General features: G+C 34.3%; 2 protein-coding genes across 2 annotated transcripts in view; both read right to left on the bottom strand.

Annotated features, from left to right (window-relative positions):
* Positions 1 to 8,993, bottom strand: part of LOC107692938 (serine/threonine-protein kinase 26) — an 18,532-nt gene extending 9,539 nt beyond the window's left edge. Inside the window, exons 1-2 of the mRNA XM_016492146.1 lie at positions 8,541 to 8,993; positions 2,422 to 2,652 (exon numbers count right to left, since the gene is read on the bottom strand). Coding sequence (XP_016347632.1) covers positions 2,422 to 2,652; positions 8,541 to 8,582 — 273 coding nt within the window. The 5' untranslated portion in view covers positions 8,583 to 8,993. The remainder of the gene's footprint in view (positions 1 to 2,421; positions 2,653 to 8,540) is intronic.
* A 2,896-nt stretch (positions 8,994 to 11,889) lies between these two features.
* tmem185 (transmembrane protein 185) overlaps positions 11,890 to 20,065 on the bottom strand; it is a 30,084-nt gene continuing 21,908 nt past the window's right edge. The window contains exons 3-7 of the mRNA XM_016492168.1: positions 18,312 to 18,519; positions 16,523 to 16,606; positions 16,221 to 16,397; positions 13,627 to 13,750; positions 11,890 to 12,214 (exon numbers count right to left, since the gene is read on the bottom strand). Of these exons, the coding sequence (XP_016347654.1) occupies positions 11,970 to 12,214; positions 13,627 to 13,750; positions 16,221 to 16,397; positions 16,523 to 16,606; positions 18,312 to 18,519 (838 nt within the window). The 3' untranslated portion in view covers positions 11,890 to 11,969. The remainder of the gene's footprint in view (positions 12,215 to 13,626; positions 13,751 to 16,220; positions 16,398 to 16,522; positions 16,607 to 18,311; positions 18,520 to 20,065) is intronic.

Here is a 20,065-nt window from a genome sequence, read left to right as displayed (position 1 = left end):
GCCAATCAGAAACGTTTTAGAATTCACTCACCGCTGAAAATGCCGGAGTTTTTATTAAGTGCAGTTTTCAAACATACATGCTGTAACATTTCGGGAAAGACATCCTCATGTTAATGCTGGATTCACTCTCGAAATAGCAGTGATCGACACAGTGATAACAATAGCAATGGATGGGACAAAAAATATATGTACCAGTAATTTCAATTTCCAGTAACGGACGATAGAAAGTTCAGGAATGAATGGTATTTGATTTATGACAGAATATAGTCCCACGACCGATTGTTTATTTTTACGTGTCTCGCCTTTGGTAACAACAATTCAAAACAGACACATTTCAAGTGACGTGAGAAAAAGATACGGAAAACCTCAATGAACATCAGAAAAGCAGCGTGCACATTTCTGGTTAAAAATGAAAGGCCATCAACTGACACTTAAAACGGGATGCATCGCCATTCAAATCAGCAGCAAGAGTCAAAGCCAGTCCCCAGTTTAGTAAACATTGGCATCCTCTTAACTGTGCTGTATTGACTACTTTAATGCATTGCAATATGATAGGCCATTGTTTTGATGCTTACAGTCGGGCCTGTGCACAACGTATGCACAATTTTTAACCGACTGGGATTTATAAAGGGAATTCCGCACAGGTTCCAACGCACATTATAAATCTGAAAACTGTGTATGCAAAATCTAAATCTACTTCATGTCCATATGCACAACTTTAGTATGAAATCTGCACATTTTATAACACAAGGCCCCTGTTCTTTTTTTTAACCTTATACATAATGATGCAGCCTTTTCATCATTTGTTGGAACAAACACTGACCATTGATGCACACAGACACACAAAGTGACCAGACAAAATCTATGAGAGTATGTTCTGTCTGGCAGCCTTCCAGAAATACAGGTATTGTGACATAGCACAAAGGGTTTGGCCATGAGTCACCAATTGCATCAAATCTTTACAAACCGCTTCAGAACTCCCCATTAAAACATATCCTCAGCCATCTTTTGTATTAATTTTCATCCAAAGGCAACCATGTGTACTGCACATGTGCTGGTGTTACACACAATGCACAGCACTATGGTGCTATGATAATATTAGGCTACTCGTGCCTCAAAAAACCTGGGGCTGGGAACAGAGAACCGGTGCTTATCTAGAACAATACCAAAATGTGTGAATTTCTTACATTTTGGTTCTGGTGTGGCATCTGGGCAAAGCACTGAGAGTGTATCCTTCAATGGTGATATGGACTAGTGTCTGTGAATATTAAGGCGCAAAAACACTGCTATTTGAATGAAGTCCGCATGTTCTGCATGTCTCTGTGAATATTTGGTGTACTACACATACTGAAGATTTCATTCACTTTTTTAATTAAAAATATTAAGGAAAGATTATACACAATACTTAAACAATGCTTTTTGGTTATGGTCTTACCTGTCAAGTGATTTTAATAGAACGGTAATATCAACAAATTCAACATAGTATTTTACAATTTTTGTGAAACTAAAGAATTTTTCTGAAGGAAAATTCAATTCTTCTGGATGTGGATTTTTTTCTGGATTAATGATTTCATACAATACAAATCTAAAATAAAAACTAGTGGTAATCAAATTAATTCATAAAACTTTAACCATTTGATAAATCTTTTAAAGTGTATGAAAATATTTTACTTTATATTTACAATAATTAATTTACAACAAAAATTAATTTACATTTAAATTAATTTACAACAAAACATTGCATTTATATTATTTATCAACTTGCTATAATAGAGGTTTACTATATACTTATGAATGAATGAAAAATTGTGTGATATTTCTTAAATAATGGTTTTTAAATTGCATTATTATTACATTATATTTGTCAAGTTAAACTGAACTTTTATTTCGGCAGGCTGTCGTGATATAATATAAGACTGTATCTATATATGGCTTTTGCAATAGTGCAGAACTCTGTAAGCTTGCGCTGAATTGAACTGATTATGAAAGGAGCTGTATATGACCCATTCACAATTTGAATAAAAGTTTTTTTTTATGCTGCACACTGCATAGTTTCAGGAGTAGCATCCGTATTTAAATGTTGAACTGAATCTAAAACGGCAATGACTGAAATAGTGATCATCAAAGCAACGGACGAGAAAATTTTTTTTTACAGTAATGTTTACTTTTTAAAAAAAAGATTTGAAGGCTACATGCTGTTGTAATGTAGTATTTACTTGTAATTATTATCATCATTAATAATTAACACACTTAATTCATAAAAAAAAAAAAAAAAGTCTCAGATAGAGTTCCAGTAGTTTTTGCAATACCGAGAACCGAATTTTACTGGTATTGGCATCCACTACTGAAATTTTGCTACTGTGACAACACTACTAGCATGTGCTACAGCTAATGTGTGAAACAGCCAATGTCAATGCATACCTTTAGGTAAGAGCCATAGTATTTGGTGACATGCGGACTATCGCACTGGCTGAGTACGGTGATCTCCTGTTGGATGTCTTCGATTTCATCTTCTGCTTCCTCAAGATCGATGGTCTTGATGGCCACTACGTTCTGAGTGCGTAGGTCGATTCCTTTGAACACCTCACCGAACGAGCCCTTCCCGATCCGTTCTAGTTTAGTGAACAACTCTTCAGGGTCTGTTCGGCTGTTCTGGAATACAAAAGTTACACAGAGTCAGAGTTGACTAGATTGGATAGTAGGGATGTAACGATTATCCGTGAGCCGGTCGAAAATCGATTAAATTTTGTCATTTAGCAGACGCTTTTATCCAAAGCGACTTACAAATGAGGACAATAGAAGCAATCAAAACCAACAAAAGAGCAGTAATATACAAGTGCTATATTAGTATATTATATTATTATAGTGTTATATTTCAATTTCACAAAGAAACATGCAGCATTTTGTCCAAGCAATAATAAAAGAACACATTTAATTTATAATTTGTCTTAAATCTCATTTTGTAAAAAACAAAAAAAACAAAACCGTGAACCGAATCGAATCGTGAAATCAAAACCGTGAATCGAATCGAATCGTGAGTTGAGTGAATCGTTACATCCCTATTGGATACTAGTTCACAATATATCTCAGGTAAATTTGCTGTAATGACATATTTGGAATGCAACTTTATAGAATAAAAATAGACTAAAATCTCTCATATTCAACACTCTGAAGTTAGAAACAGATTTCATAAAAGATCTCTCACTTTCCTTCTATAAACCATGTGTTTCAGTGCACCAAAAACACAAGGAGTTGCTTGATTATATTCCTCCAGTTGTATAAAAGGTTCAATGGAACAATGAAGATCGAAGACAAGCAGTTCATAAGGGTTTATAACCGAGAGAATACCAATGCCACATCAGGTTAATCAATAATATTCCAAGAAACCTTTGGGAGGGGAGCTCTACGAATCAATATATGCAGCTGTTTAACTGGTATCAGTTACCTACTGCAGATACAGTTATTTCATTGCGTGCAATACTGATTAAATTATAAGAGGCACAAAAGCTGTTTTACAGTTAGTCTTTTAAAACATTTAAAGTTTTGTTGTTGAGTTTAGTCTGTTTATTAGCTTTAAAGTCCACATGAAAAGTCTGCATGAAATCAAAATATGGTTATTTACAGGAGTTGGGGAGGGATCGATTCTCCAATGCATCACGATACTCTCCTTCAACGATTCGGAGCTGTTTTTCTGCATATGTGCAAGGGCACTTATGCACTAGAGAGCCATATTCTGCATGCTGCCAGTTACACACACAACGTCGAATAAGTATATAAACTTGCATAATGTTTCATGGTTGAAGCAAAATGCAATGGCAACAACGGTCTTCATTGCACAGGATTTGCGCTGTGAGAAACGTGCACTTTGCTTGACAGTGTGAGGTTTCACTCACTGGTATTTCTGTTTTTCTCTTCCGAATGCTCTACGAAAGCATCATTTTTGCTATTTGGAATGTAATATACATTTGATACATGAAACTATCGACCGACGGCTGTTTTCAAACACATCCCTCCCTACCCCCCAAATGATAAATCCCACCATCAAACTGTCTGAAGTTGGTATACTTATATATGGAATCTGGAACACAATATATACGGAATAGGAAGCAAATTTCAGGCAGTGAAAATATGCTTGCCATTGGAGCATTGGGAAAAACTATCCAAAACAAGAAACAGTGTTTGAAATGTCAAACTTGTGATGGAACTTGTGATGAAAAAGCTTATCACACTCATCTAAAAAACAACTTAATTTTTTGTACAGAAATAACAATGGCAAACATATAGATTAAAAATAGACAAAATAGTACATTTAAAGATGCATTCAGTTGTTTGGTGTTAACTTAAGATTTTGCATATTAAAAGGAATAAATGGTGTGTTGTGAAGAGTCATCTGAATTGTGTGCACTTACATAAGATGGAAACCTTTCTATTAACAGTTTCTATAAAAATTGTTTTAACCGTTGTGCATACTTGGGGACGTTTTTTTTTTGTGTGTGTGTGGCTCATTTTGGCTGTGTTAATTCAAACAGCATAAATGTCAAAAAAGTGTTTTTTGTTTTTTATTTAAATATTTTACCATAATTTACTTTCATAAATCAAAAAAAAAAAAAAAAAAAAAAAAAAAAAAAAAAAAAAAAAAAAAAAAAAAAAAAAAAAAAAAAAAAAAATTTTCTTTCAAAAAAAAAAAAAAAAAAAAAAAAAAATTGCACTCAGGACCTTAAGGACAAAAATGTCCACACTGACACCCTTTAAAATATGTTTCAGTGCCCTTTAGGAATACAATAATGCATTATTGTTTAACAGGCTTTCATTCTGTTGGTGAGCCTTCAAATTTGTACAGTTTTTACATTTTTACTATTTAGCACCCAAGGAGCAAATACTCGCTTTCACCTGTTTTGTGCTTCTGCTGAAAAAAAAAGGCTAACTGAATTGAAATTATGTAATTATAATAGTGTAGTTGTACTGGTATGAATATCAAAGTGTGTTTTGTATGTGTATTTGTGAATGACAGGTTAAAAAAATCTGACACTGCACAAAAATAATAATGCATCAGAATTAATGTTGTTAAATCAATTATTGGATACACTTACTATCATGTTTTACCAGCGGAGACAAGAAGAAACACCTGTAGCCTTAAGACAGAAAGAAAAAAAGAAAAAAAATCTAAAAAAAAAACGAGCACCAACATTTGTGTGGCCAACACAAGGTGGATAGATCTTAATGCAACCTTTTTAATATTTACTTGTTTATAAAGCTGATTTCTTTGCAATTTGGGTTTAAAAGACCTTTAATATCCAGTAATATTATCGATTCAACTGCACTGATGCTATCAGATGAGAACAACTTGAGCTGAATAATGACTAACTCTGCAACATTGACAGTCATCCTTGAACTGAATCAATACTGAATGAACTTGAGCTAAATAATGGCACAATTGTCTTCTGTGGAACGGCTTTACAGCTAAAATTGAAGTTGTTTCATAATTAATGTGGTTTACGATATTATTTATCTGTTTATTGATGTGAAGTTGCTTTGAAACACTCTGTATTGTATAAAGCACAATATAAATAAATGTGACTTGACTTTTAATGATCAAGACCACTTAGAAATGATCAAATTTGTGATATAGTAGGTCTGTCAATACTTTGGAAATTGACAAGTTTTTAAATCAAGTTTTTACAAAAACGTGCATATTGTGATATTGTTTTCAACCAAATATTGAAGAATATGAAAACATGGCTTTTGCTTATATCTCCCACCCCAAATACTGCATTTACCCCATGTTTGATCATTGTCGGTTAACCTTTTTAACTGGTTAATCGGTTAAAAGTATTAGCCAAAATTTGCATCCCTAATTGCGGCCTACCAAAATTCTAATACCATGATACATTTTTGCTTGTTTGCAAATTCAGATAATGGGCAGTGACAGGTTTTGTGGTAAAATATTTCACTTAGACATTGAACTTGGCTCGTATTGTTAGATTTCCCTTCCAATTGGACTGGGGAAAAAAAGTAGTATTGTATCTGGTCTTTGGGCATCTCTGAAGTGCTTTAGATCCGGTGGAGCAGAAGTGATGAGCTATATCCTGCTCCACCGTCTGCGTCCTTCTGATAAACCGCTGTGCACAGACCGGTACGTTAATGACTAGGGCTATCTGCATGTTAACAAGCTTGCAAAGAGGGTGTGTACGTGCCCCACAAGATTTATCAGCTGGATTCATTTCCTCCACTACACAAACACATGAACTGGCAACAATGAGGTACACCTCAGGGGCTGCGGAAATGCATTTGGGAAAACGTACCAAGTGCACGTGGGCACGAGCTACATGACACAACAAGCTTTCATCGTGTTCCTTCAGACTTTCGCTGTAGCTGACTCAGGTGCTAACCACGGTAAACCAGTGCTCGAAATACTTCTTTGCAGGCCACACCCAGACACTACGCCTAAGATCGACACTCCTTCATGCTTCTGGAGCTATAACACATCACTTCTATGAATGGACAATTGCATCGCCTATTTAGAAGGACGAGACTGCACTTTAAACCCCAGACAGACTCACAAAATAAACATTAAAAAGGCGTCACAAGTGTTACATTAATGAGCAAAGTTACCCACTGCTGTTACCAATCTGCTGTGCGTAATGATTAACAATACCACCCAGTTGTCATAGCAGAGAAGTCAACGAACGTGTGTGTGTGTGTGTTATTCCATAACATGCTTAGTTATGGTGGTCTGGATCAGTGACCTTTCTGACCTCAATCTGCGATCAAAAAAAGGAATAGTGGTGAAGTTCTAATGCGCTGCCAAACCAAACACAGGTTCTGATTCCTAGCGTCTAATAAGTGTGAAGTTGAGACAGCGGCCACAACACAGAACCACATTCACACTTCCTGTGCTGCAAGGAAGGCTGTCACACAAAATAGCTTAAAACAAAAGGATTACACCATTGTCCTAGATCACGGGCAGCAAAAGCAGACTCATGCTTTTATTACGAGAGATGGGAACAAGAGCGAGCACTAGCCCACCTTTAGGGAGCAGATGCCACCTTATACACAAATATCATCATTAGACCAAACCAGGAGCATAGAAATATCCAAATATAGACTGATCTGGACCACAGATCAGCTCATAGTGACTAAGCCATTTTACTTTGAGTTGATAAGCTGATTGGCATGTTTATGTGTGTGTATATATATATATATATATATATCTATTCAAGTTCATGCACAAAAACATTGCTTTTCTTTGGTGTAAACAAATGTTTTTTTACTTTTTTTGTTAGCGTTTATATTAGGAGTTATTAAAAACACAAAGTGTTAAAGATCAGACAGAAGCGAATGCACAGATGCAATATCCTCCTGGGACCCAGACAGACTTTTGTCCTCTGTAGAGGACATTATGTTTTAGTGAATTTCTCTGAGACCCTTCATGCCACAGTGTTAAGTCTGGATTCAGGGCTTTTCGGAGATATCAAATGTTTGGAGGTTTGATCATAAACACTCCCTCTTCTTGGTCTTTAAATATGACTGATATTGACAGAATTATCAAATTTAGCACTCTTAGGGAAATATGATAATGTTTTGGAATTATAATTTAAATCTGGCTAATTTTCAAATTGTTTGTCGTAAATAAACATCTCAGAAAAATGATATGGGGCTTCAGATCGGAATATGACTTTTTGTTATGAAATAGGGCATAATTTTCATGCATGTCTTCTGTAGAGGACAAACGGCCTGTTAATCAGGCATTTTGGGGAAACACAACAAGAAATTATAAATCAATATTCCTATGAAATATGAGATATTCTTATGAAAATGTTGACAAGTTATTACTCCCATTATTAGACTTCTTTTTTCATTATGATTTGCCCCAAGAACACATTAATATGCAAATTAGATGCAGTGTATAGATACATTGTATATCAATTTATGGACATTTTACGCACATATTCCACAAAGTACAGTAGCATATCAAATCATTCTGTTATATCTTTCATAACATAGTTGAGAATCATCTTTGTACAAAGTTTGGCTAAAAACAGCCTGAAAACTGATTGGTGAATGAAAAAAATAAAACATTGTTTTTGCTACATGCCTTTTCATGTCTATTTATTTTGAATAACTTAGTCCTGGCGTCCTCTAGAAAGGACGCACGTTTGGACACAGAATGGGAAAGTGTCCAAACTTTTGACTGGTACTGTACTATAATATACACAAAAAATATCGGCAGATATATCGATATCGTGCTTTTTTACTCCCTAATATCGGTATCGGCCCAAAAAACCCATATCGGTCGGGTTCTAATATAAATATAAATATAAATATATATATATATATATACACACATACATAAATTGATACATTTAGAATCAATTAATATGCTCCTTAATGTGTATATATATAACAAAACTCTTTTTCTGGTTCTCAGGAGGATAAGTTTGATCGTGAGTGTCTTATGCTGAATGCGGATTAGCCTATGATGAGGATGATGATGAGGATGATGATGATGATGATGGCGTTACCTTTCCACACAAACTCACCTGCATTCCAGGAACTTGAACAGCTACCGGCGACTGAGCCATCTCCACCCGTCCACAGACACACTACACACCCAATAAACTCTCGGAGAGATCCTTAAAGAGTTCCTTTTCTCACACTACTTCGTATTAAATTATATAAACGACTATATTTACACTATATCCACTGTTCGTGAAGTTCGCGGCGCCAAACTCTTGAGCTAGCTGCGCTTTGCTAGCTTTAAAGTCGACACTCGGTAAGCATAATTCCTTCGTAAAGTGGACTTTTTGTAATTTATAAGAGATCCAGACGGTCGTCGACAGCTTGTTATTCGCTTTTGGTGAGAGTTCGCGCAGTTTGTTCTTCAGGAGATCCTCTTTGACACCATGACTCGCGCTGCGCTCGCAAAGTTGTTTTGTGCCGTTGGGTGGAGTCGCGCACAGACGCTTGCGTCACTGACGCTGCTACGCACGCACGCACGCTTCTCCATTTTACTGCTTTCATATGTATTTATATGCAGAGCTGGGTAGATTATTTACAAATCCGTTACTGATTACATGATGAAAACAGTAGTTAGTAACGTAATCCGTTACACTACATATTAGGTAATGTAATCGGACTACTTTTAGATTACTTTTGATCTAACTTGTTTATCACATTGATTTAAATGGGACAATTTTGTACCATATCGATATAAAAATGCAAAGAAAAAGAAAATTTGTTACATTCGTTGTTATTTACAACATGAAGTGCCTACATTAAACATTGTATTACATTATAAAGGTTTCCCAAACTGGGGGTTTGTGAGTTTAATGAAAAGCAAATAATGAATTAAATAATAAAAATGCAAAATTAAAATAATATAAATCAAAATAAAACACTTAAAAAATTAAGTATTTTATTTGTTTACCTGCATGTCTATCATGTGACCATTAACCGACATCTGAGAACCATTAACATGCAAATGTGTTACTGAATAATTAAAATATTTATTTTTAAATCTCAGGGGTACTTAAAGTAAATATATTAGGTGAAAGATGTTCAGATGACAAAAAAGTTTGGGGAATGCCAGCATTGCATGTGAAATAACGTGAATTTGTGCTCAAAAGCCTTCCAAAGGCATAATAATACATGGTTAAATAACCCACTGAGCAATAATTCAAACAAATGAGTGTGATCATCAGTAGTTGATGCAATGTTGAAATATTGAGAAAACACTTCTTAAAACTGAAATGATTTTTGTAAATCCAGTGGTCAAATTCAAGTTATTTCTTATTTACATTTAAGGTGGGGATTCCCAAACTTTTTTTTTTTTTTGTCAGAAAAACCTTTCGCCTAATATATTTACTTGAAGCACCCATGAGATACATTAACACATTTGCAAGGTTCAAACTAATTAAATATTTAAATGTTTTATATTGTGATTGATGGTATTTTAAAATGAATTAATTTGACACTTTTATGATTTAATTATTAGCTTTTCAAAAAGTAATCTAAAAGTAATGAAAAAGTAGTCTGATTACATTGCGTAAAATGTGTAATGTATTAGGTTACTAAATACCATTTTTGTTTTTTGTCATTTGGAATCAGTAATGGACTACAATTTCAAGTAATCTACCCAGCTCTTGTTAATATTTATATATTTTAAAGTAAAATAACTGAATAACCGACGACAGACAAATTGAATGCCACATGACTGATGGCAGAATGAGCTGCAAGTTAATTTACTGAATACCTGAATAAATTGTGAGCCTTAGTGAGCACCCGTCTTTCAAAAAGGAAACAATAATATATGTGATAAATATAAGATAATGGGCAATTCCAAAAAGAAAGGGATTTGTAACGTGAAAAGATTCAGACAGCTTTTGCATGATAACATTTGAATGTATTACAAAGGAATGGACACACTGGACGTCGAGAGTGGCAACTGTGTATGTACAGTGGGGAATAAAACCATAATATTGGTCCACATCCACATTTCTATGGCTATTCACTCAGACCAGCTGAGAAAGTGAATTGAGAATTTGTCTTTCTAGCCATTGAACAAGACGACAATATTTCATATTGTCTTGGATGACAGTATGCAACATAAAAATATAAGTTTTCAGATTTGGGTGTAGGACAGGCAACATACTACAACTAGTCAACACTTAAATAGCAATTAAAAGGGGATTAAAAGAACACTGAAAACTGTTACTGTAAGAGGCTAACTCAAGGAACTCAAATTACAGGGAATATACAGGTAGTGGTTATATTTTCAATAAAGGTTACCTACTAACTGTACGGGGTGTGAAATTCATATTTTACACTCTTGCGATCACACTCGAGTGACATTGTGAAAGGCCAGAGCGCTCTCACTGGGTTGAGAAACAACAGCTGCATTGACAACATCAATCTTATAATGGTTTTCATTGGCTCGCCTCGGTCACATGTGACCCTGGAGCACAAAAGCAGTCTTAAGTCGCTGGAGTATATTTGTAGCAATAGCCAAAAATACACTGTATGGGTCAAAATTATTGATTTGTCTTTTATGCCAAAAATCATTAGGATATTAAGTAAAGATCATGTTCCATGAAGAAGTTTTGTAAATTTCTTACTGTGAATATATTAAAACTTAATTTTTTATTAGTAATATGCATTGCTAAGAACTTCATTTGAACAACTTTAAAGATGATTTTCTCAATATTTAGGTTTTTTTGCACCCTCAGATTCCAGATATTCAAATAGTTGTATCTCAGCCAAATATTGTCATATCCTAACATTAATGCATCAATGGAAAGCTTATTTATTCAGCTTTCAGATGATGTATAAATCTCAATTTTGAAAAATTGACTCATATGACTGGTTTTGTGGTCCAGGGTCACATATGGTAGCAGATGAAGAAATGAATAAATCCACTTCAGATTCATGTAAATAAAGCTTTTTACACTAATGCTTTTCTTCCACCAAAAAGGCTGCAATCACAGTGGAAACGAGGAACCGTCATGTATTCCCACAGAGAAATATCTTGCAGATTCAGAACGAATGTTAACAAAGCTGGATATAGCTAAGACCGACGGATGAGTAACTGAATGCCTACACCATACACGGATTTAAAATACAGAGAAAACACACACTTGGTAAAAAAAACAAAACACTTTGCTTATTTACAGATTAGACAGTCTCTCGGCGAGTCCTTTGACTGAGTTGTCAGGAAAGTTCAAATGATCCACTCCAGAAGGCAACAGGTCCCATCTATGGATTTTACAGACACAAGGCTATTGTATACAAAACGGTTGGGAGCCGGTATTTGAGCTAAGCTCAAACACAAAGGTTCTTCCTTAAGAGTCTCAGAAGAAGCATCTGTGTAGTAGGATTGTATTTGTCTTCTTTAATGGTACGTCCTGAAGCAGAGCCCAGTGCATAGTGCTATACTGTTCACGAACAGCCAAATGAGGACAGAGTTTTGAATGTTAGTCTGGCATATCGATGCACAGTTTGGGCGGCGGCACAAAGTATTTGCCAGGACTTTGGGTGATCACCACACCCGTCTTCTTATGAAACATGGGAGGGATTTTAGGCACCTCGTGGATGGGTAATTCCTCGGACACCTCGGAGTCCTCGTGGTGCAGGTCATAGGATATGTTGCCATATTCCCTCAAGAAGGGGAAGAGTTCAAGAAGAAACTGGCAGAAGTCTTTGCGAATGCCGAACCACCCTGATACAGAGGGAAATGAGAGAAGAGCTCAAGTCAATACTGAAACAAAATTAGGGAAAATACCTTACAGAATCATCTTTTGCATGATTTTTTTCCCCATTTAAAACAAACATCTAAATACAAATATGGAACGTATTTAGTTTTGCTGTTTGCTAATCATTTGTGATGGAGAAATGTTCGGAAGAAAATGCAAGTGAAAGGGAAACAAAATTTGTGGGATGACTTACACAGCAACATTTGACACTTAAGGTTTGGGGTTTGTTTAAATCACTTACTACAAATAAGAAAAATAGTATTAGTCATGCCTGCTCCAGCAAACACCGCATGTAGTTCTAAGAAAGCTAAACGTTGTGATTCATTATAGACTATACTGGAAGGTTATCTAGTTTTGATTCATTATTTTTATTTAATAATTATTTGCAGACATTTCTGAATCATTCTTGTCAAGCCATTTTAATGAATGAGTAGCAAGAAGACAGATATATTGCCGTTCAAAAGTTTGGGAAGCTTTTTAAAAAAAAAGTCTGTTATGCTCATCAAGGCTGCATTTATTTGATCAAAAATACAGAAAAAAACAGTAACATTGTGAAATATTACTGCAATTTAAAATAACAGTTTTCTATTTTAGTATACTTTTAAATATAATTTATTCCTGTGATGCAAAGCTGAACTTTCAGCATTATTACTCCAGTCATTAACGTCACATGATTCTTCAGAAATCATTCTAATATGCTGATTTATTATCAATGCTGGAAACTGTTGTGCTGCTTAATATATATTTTTTGGAACCCGTGATACTTCAGGATTTTTTGATGAATAAAAAGTTAAAAAGAACAGCATTTATTCAAAACAGAAATCTTTTCTAACAATATAAGTCTTTACTTTGATCACTTTTTATCAATTTAAGCAATCCTTGCTGAATAAAAGTATTAATTTCTTAAAAAAAATAAATAACTTTTACAGACCCCAAACTTTTAAACGGTAGTGCATATTGTTAGAAAAGATTTCTATTTTAAATAAATGATGTTCTTTTTAAATTTTTATTCCTAAATGAATCCTGAAAAAAAAGTTTAACATGTTCCAAAAAATATTCAGCAGCACAACTGTTTCCAACATTGATAATAAATCAGCATATTAGAATGATTTCTGAAGATCATGTGACGCTGAAGACTGCAGTAATGCCAGATTAAAATTTAGCTCTGCATCACAGAAATGAATTATATTTTAAAGTATATTAAAATAGAAAACCATTATTTTAAATTGCAATAATATTTCACAATATTACTGTTTTTTTCTGTATTTTTGATCAAACAAAAGCAGCCTTGATGAGCAGAAGAGACTTCTATAAAAAAAACATTAAAAATCATATCCCATACTTATGAACGGCAGTGCAGGTAACACACGTCACGTACAGTGATTGCCTCCTTTCTGGCCAAACGTTGTCACCATTAGAGTCACCAAAGAAACCCAGAGAGGAACAAACACCGGGACGTAGTTGGAGTTGTAATGACCATCCAGCTTGTGAACGAGAAGAATCTGAAAACAACACAAACGCTGATGAAAGTCAACCCTGCATCTATAAACGCTGAGCTCACAAAACAGATGCATAAACGAACGACCGTGTTCTTCAAAGAATAGTTTGAAGCCAACCCAAAACATGAAAAATGAAGGTTAACATCCATCTGGCTGTGATTCGGATCAATTATTATATTGATCATATGAATCAATTATAAACAAAACACTACTATTGAGTAAACTATTGGGGGAACTATTCCTTTAATATCCGGTAAACTGATACATTGCATATGAGTATATTCAACTAAAATATTTTGATGAAGAGAACTGGAACAGTAATGTGGTTGACAGATCTGGAACTACTTCATAGCTGTGAGTTTACTCAAAAATAATTAAGCATTAAACAGGTGGTTGAATTGGCTGCCTTGGTTCCAGAAGTAGTTTTCCCATTCATTTTTTATTTATTTTTTTCAGAAAAAGGCAAATTGTAATTTCTCAGAATAAAGTTTTCTAAAACACAACACAAATTCTGAAAGTTTCAAAACACGTCCTGAAAAAATATGACGGATTGCTGTCAAAACTCTAAGCAAAACTAAAACATTTAGGAGCCAAATGAGTTTTTTGTTGATAAATTACAGGATAGCATAATAAAGATACAGTTCCCTATTCGTTTCAAACTTGACATATTTATTTGTGATCTCAGCAGCTGCTCTGGGTGGCGTTTCCCAACAGCATCATAAACCTATGGAGATCGTAGAGACCATTAGTGTGTCAAGGCATGCATTTTAATGAGATGCTACCTGATGAATATCTCGAGAAGCGACAATCTTGGTAGTCTAAGTCTTGTCAACTGCCCACAGGTTATTTTTGTACTTCACAGGGTAGACTTTAGCGCAGACACAGTATTCTCGATCTCTGTGTCGGGCGTGTTATAGCCATATTCAAATAATGGAAATACATTTAGTGAAGTGGAGCTGCTGCTCCTGCTGCACACAAGATGGAGATTGTTATATGGTATAAAAATGCAATTTTAGACATTAACAGGTCATTTAATTTACACATAAAACATTACTGCAAATTTTGAATCTGAAATCTAAAATGAATTTGAAATCTAATTTTGCCTAAAGATGGTTTGTCATTTGTTCTGCTTTGTGATATTTCAAAGTTTGAAATACTGTCCCTGCGGCAGACACTTTGCTCATGGTCAGTTAGTCATAAGTAAACATTTTTCATAATAGTTCTGATCAGATGGACTGTGATTATGGCGATATATTTCAGTTTTTTTTTTTAGAATGTATGAGTGAACCAGTGGGCTCCATACAGTCGTAAAGAATTTTTTAAAAAGAAATTAATACATTCATTAAGCATGCATTAAATTGATCAAAAGTGACAGTAAAGCCATTTAGAATGTAACAAAAGATTTGTATAAATGCTGTTCTTTTGAATGTTCTATTCATCAAAGAATTCTTATCAATGTGTCACGGTTTCCACAAAAATAAGCAGCACAACTGCTTTAATTTTCAATCACAATCAATTTTCAACATTGATAATAATCAGAAATGTTTCTTGAGCAGCAAATCAGCATATGTGACCCTGGACCACAAAACCAGTCATAAAGGTCAATTTTTCGAAATTGAGATTTATACATCATAAGCTTTCCATTGATGTAAGGTTTGTTAGGATAGGACAATATTTGGCCGAGATACAACTATTTGAAAATCTGGAATCTGAGGGTGCAAAAAAACCAAAATATTGAGAAAATGGCCTTTAAAGTTGTGCAAATGAAGTTCTTAGCAATGCATATTACTAATCAAACATTAAGTTTTAATATATTTACAGTAGGAAATGTACAAAAATCTTCATGGAACATGATCTTTACTTAATATCCTAATGATTTTTGGCATAAAAGAAAAATCAATCATTTTGACCCATACAATGTATTTTTGGCTTATTACTACAAATATACCCCAGCGACCTGAGACTAGTTTTGTGCTCCAGGGTCACATATTAGAATGATTTCTGAAGGATCATGTGACACTGAAGACTGAAGTAATGATGCTGAAAATTCAGCTTTGCATCACAGGAATAAATTACAACTTAAAATATATACAAACAGAAAATGTATTATTTTAAACCGTAATAATTGTTCACAATAAGACTGTTTTTACTGTATTTTTAATTAAATAAATGCCACCTTGGTGAGCAGAAGAGATTTCTTTCAAAATTGAAAAAAATCCTACCGACCCCAACGTTTTGAATTAAATATATATAATGAGTTGGTTACTAATGTGCAAAAAAGCATGAATAAAACGGTTATTAAAAACTGGTTCTGTATATTGAGTAAAGGACACAAACATGAAGGTAACCTGTATTTAGACTGGTTTGAAACAATCAGTATCGGCTGATCTCTACTCAAGACATGCTCAATGTCCTTAGCTTACTTAATGCATAAACACAATCAAGTAAAAACTGAACGATGCTGGAATCAAACCTCAAAGGTAAGCAGGGGCACCACTATGGTCATCCAGCTGATTGCCATGGTGATGTGTGTGCGCCGCTGCTCGGCAATGACATCCATGGACCGCAGGAAGAGCACAGACCAGACAATGTAATAGAGCACCACCAGACACAAGAAGGACATGAGAATCCACAGCGGCACGCACACCACCTGGAAAAGACACTGCTCTTACTCTCATAACAAGCCACAGAGCTCAGATTACAAAGCTAATAATAGCCTAACTGCAGGTGAATGATGATTTGGCAAAGGTAAGTTAGTGTAGTTGGCGTCCTTACCAACCATGGCCAGCTGATGATCTTATCCAGTCTCAAAGCGATGAAGATGAACTGAAGAATATTAACAGAGCACAGAATCTCCAGCTGATGAAACAACACAAAGTAAGAGTGTTCAATCAGGTATGATTCATTTCTGAAAACACATGCTTAGGGAGATATGCTTGGTATCATGTGGGTGAATGTCACTGTGGGTCATATAAAAAAACAAAAACAAAAAAAAAATGAAGAAAGAAATAAGAAAACATTGTTTATAAAGGAAATGGAGCCTGTTTTAGGAGCAAAATTATTTTTACCATAATACAAAATAATAAAATCATTTTTGTTTTTGTTTTGTTTTATATAAACCATTTTATATAAATGTCAGGAAACAAAAACAAAAATGATTTTATTATTTTGTATTATGGTAAAAATATTTTTTTTTGTACAAATCTTGCTCCTAAAACAGGTTCCATTTCCTTTATAAACAATGTTTTCTTATTTCTTTCTTCATTGTATGATTCATTTCTGAAAACACATGCTTAGGGAGATATGCTTGGTATCATGTGGGTGAATGTCACTGTGGGTCATATAAAAAAACAAAAACAAAAAAAAAATGAAGAAAGAAATAAGAAAACATTGTTTATAAAGGAAATGGAGCCTGTTTTAGGAGCAAAATTATTTTTACCATAATACAAAATAATAAAATCATTTTTGTTTTTGTTTTGTTTTATATAAACCATTTTATATAAATGTCAGGAAACAAAAACAAAAATGATTTTATTATTTTGTATTATGGTAAAAATATTTTTTTTTGTACAAATCTAACAGGTTCAACAGGTTCCATTTCCTTTATAAACAATGTTTTCTTATTTCTTTCTTCATTTTTTTTTGGAAAAAAAAAAAGAAAAAAAAAAGAGGTTTTCAAGCATCAAAACAAAACAAGTTTAATACAGGTTTAAATTTTGTTTTCTTTTTCCATACATTAAAATGTGTCCCGTTGAATTTTTTTTTTCTGAGCAAAAAATATAATGCATTTTTATCATGATTTACAGAAGACATCCACTATAATGTCATTCAGTGTAACGATAGTTTATATACCAAAAAATATTTTGTCTTATTTAGAACCAGAATCATTAGATTTAAAGATCACAGTGCAGCCCCTAAAATACTAATTAATTGTCATTTTAAATCTTTACTAGTCTTTGCTACTATCCTTCAAAGCACTAGATTTTACCCGTTTGTCAGCATAAAATATAATAAAATGTAGCAGGATCACTTATTCTTTTATATATTTTACTAAGTATAGGTCAGAATAAGTGTTTCATTTTTACATAAATATATCTGTTAAACTGAATGATTATTTCACCCATATTTTGACATTTTATTTTCACAAATGTTATTTGAAACATTAAAGTAGATGCTTAACTCGTGTTTACTATGCTTTCTATGTCTATACAATCACTGTAAATTTAATTTGATGCAGACGCCAAAATGCGACATCTTGTCTTTGACCCATAATCCAGGTAAAACTGTACAGTATTTAGTAATAGTAACAGATTAAAAATATATGTGGAATACTATAGCAATGAAAACAACCGCGACAAATGGGAATAACTAAATTGTCATGAAACTAATGTCAATGCAAAAAAAAAAAAAAAGACAAAAGTTTTCTATGCATAAGATATAATTTCTTATTTTTATTTTGGCATGAAATATAACCTCAACATAATTTGGTCGACGTCAACCGCACTCAAAATGGTTGTGTGTTACAGAAAAATCTTCCTCTGTGCTCGTAAATCCCGGCTGATACCTCAAGCGATCTGTCGTGCCTGAATCCCCACACGCACGCTGCCACTGAGACGGGTGAGACGAAGAAGAGCGGCATGAAGACCAGAAGCCAGAAGTGTGAACCCCGCTGCACACGGTCACACACCAGCACCTCGAAAGTGAGCAGGAGGAGGTGGATCCCCACAGCGATCAGCATGGCCTTAAACTCCACACAGGTCTCACCCTCAGCCCTAAAGACAACAACTTACTGCATGAAGTACATGGCCAAAATCACACTTCCTTAAAGGGACAGCTCACCCTAAAATGAAAATTCAGTTTTTTATTTACTCACCTCATGTTGTTCCAAACCTGTATGAGTTTCTTTCTTCTGCTGAACACAAAAGAAGCTATTTTGAAGAATACTGGTAACCAAACAGCTGCTGGTTCTCATTTATTTACATAGTATGGAAAAAAAATAAAAAATACTATGGAAGTCAACGGCTACCATCAACTGTTTGGAATCTCATACAGGTTTGGAACAACATGAGAGTTAGTAAATGATGACAGAATTTTATTTTTTGGGTGAACTATCCCTTTAAGCCATAAATGCAACATGATATGGCATTCTCACGAAGTTTACTAGTGTGCTGCCAAGACTTTACCTAAATCTATGGCTGGATAACATTAACCAACTCATTACACATTTTGATTCCGTGTACACATAAATTATGCTAAATGAGACCAAGAATGCATATCAGGGTCCTTTACCGTATAAAGCCTGACGTATGAAATAATAGCAATTTTTTTAAATCGAAACTTTAGACAAAAAATAATCTTGCATATGAATTTTGCGTTTTGTGTCATATTTGATACATCAGGCTTTTGGGTCCTACAGTATGATATACTCAGACTGAGAATATGTAAGAAAAAACATTTATTCAGAGTAGGCCTGGGTGATAAAACGGTATCGATATTTATCGATGGTACACCTTCTTCGATAACGGTATAAAAAATGTTCGATATAGTGCACGATATAGGCACGTGCTCTGAGTGACGCAGACAGCACACACAAACACAAACAAGAGTGCTGTGCCTGCCTGTGATGAGGAGATTGTGAGTAAAGAATGAATATTAGTCGAATTTAAAATAAACATTTGCATTTGAATGTTAGGTGTGCATCAGGGAGCGTCATCAGTGGAGCACGAGATGCAGTGATGATGATGTAAGTGACGTTGTAGTTTAATGTTTTGTTAGTCTAGCCCACGAGACGCACCGCTGCTGCGTTATTCATTCAAAATATTAGAGAAATATAGTAGCTCAATGTGTAGAAGATCTTGATTAGGTTAAAACCGAAACCAAGCCATTCACGCAGAACGCATATTCAGCGCATTTTCTAGACGGACAAATATGACTGCTGCACTCGCGTCTCACACAAGAGATGTATAGAAAGCCATGCAAAGTTAAAACAGTTTAAACTTTTAGAAAACGCGTCGCAAATTTGTGGAGGTTTATTCCTTTTCACTGCGTCTCATATGTTTAAATGCAGTCTGTGTGAATGGCGATTCTGTTCTTTGTATTAAGCAATGCATAAATACATGATGCTGTTTTGTTCATAATTGTTTATGCAATTTACTAAATTATATTTGATTTATATGAGTTAATTTAGACGTAATGCATGTTTTTTTATACAGTTATTTCCTTTACGTTGGCAATTTAATGTGCTGCATTATTTTGCTCATTGCGCCCTCCTGTGGCCTCGGGAGACAATTAGACCTATACAATAAAGACCTATTTAAT

This window comes from Sinocyclocheilus anshuiensis, unplaced genomic scaffold (genome assembly GCF_001515605.1).
Source record: "Sinocyclocheilus anshuiensis isolate Anshui unplaced genomic scaffold, SAMN03320099.WGS_v1.1 scaffold658, whole genome shotgun sequence".
Taxonomy (NCBI): domain Eukaryota; kingdom Metazoa; phylum Chordata; class Actinopteri; order Cypriniformes; family Cyprinidae; genus Sinocyclocheilus; species Sinocyclocheilus anshuiensis.
The sequence above is the reverse complement of the archived record's forward strand: the minus strand, read 5'-3'. Positions and strand labels throughout refer to the sequence as shown.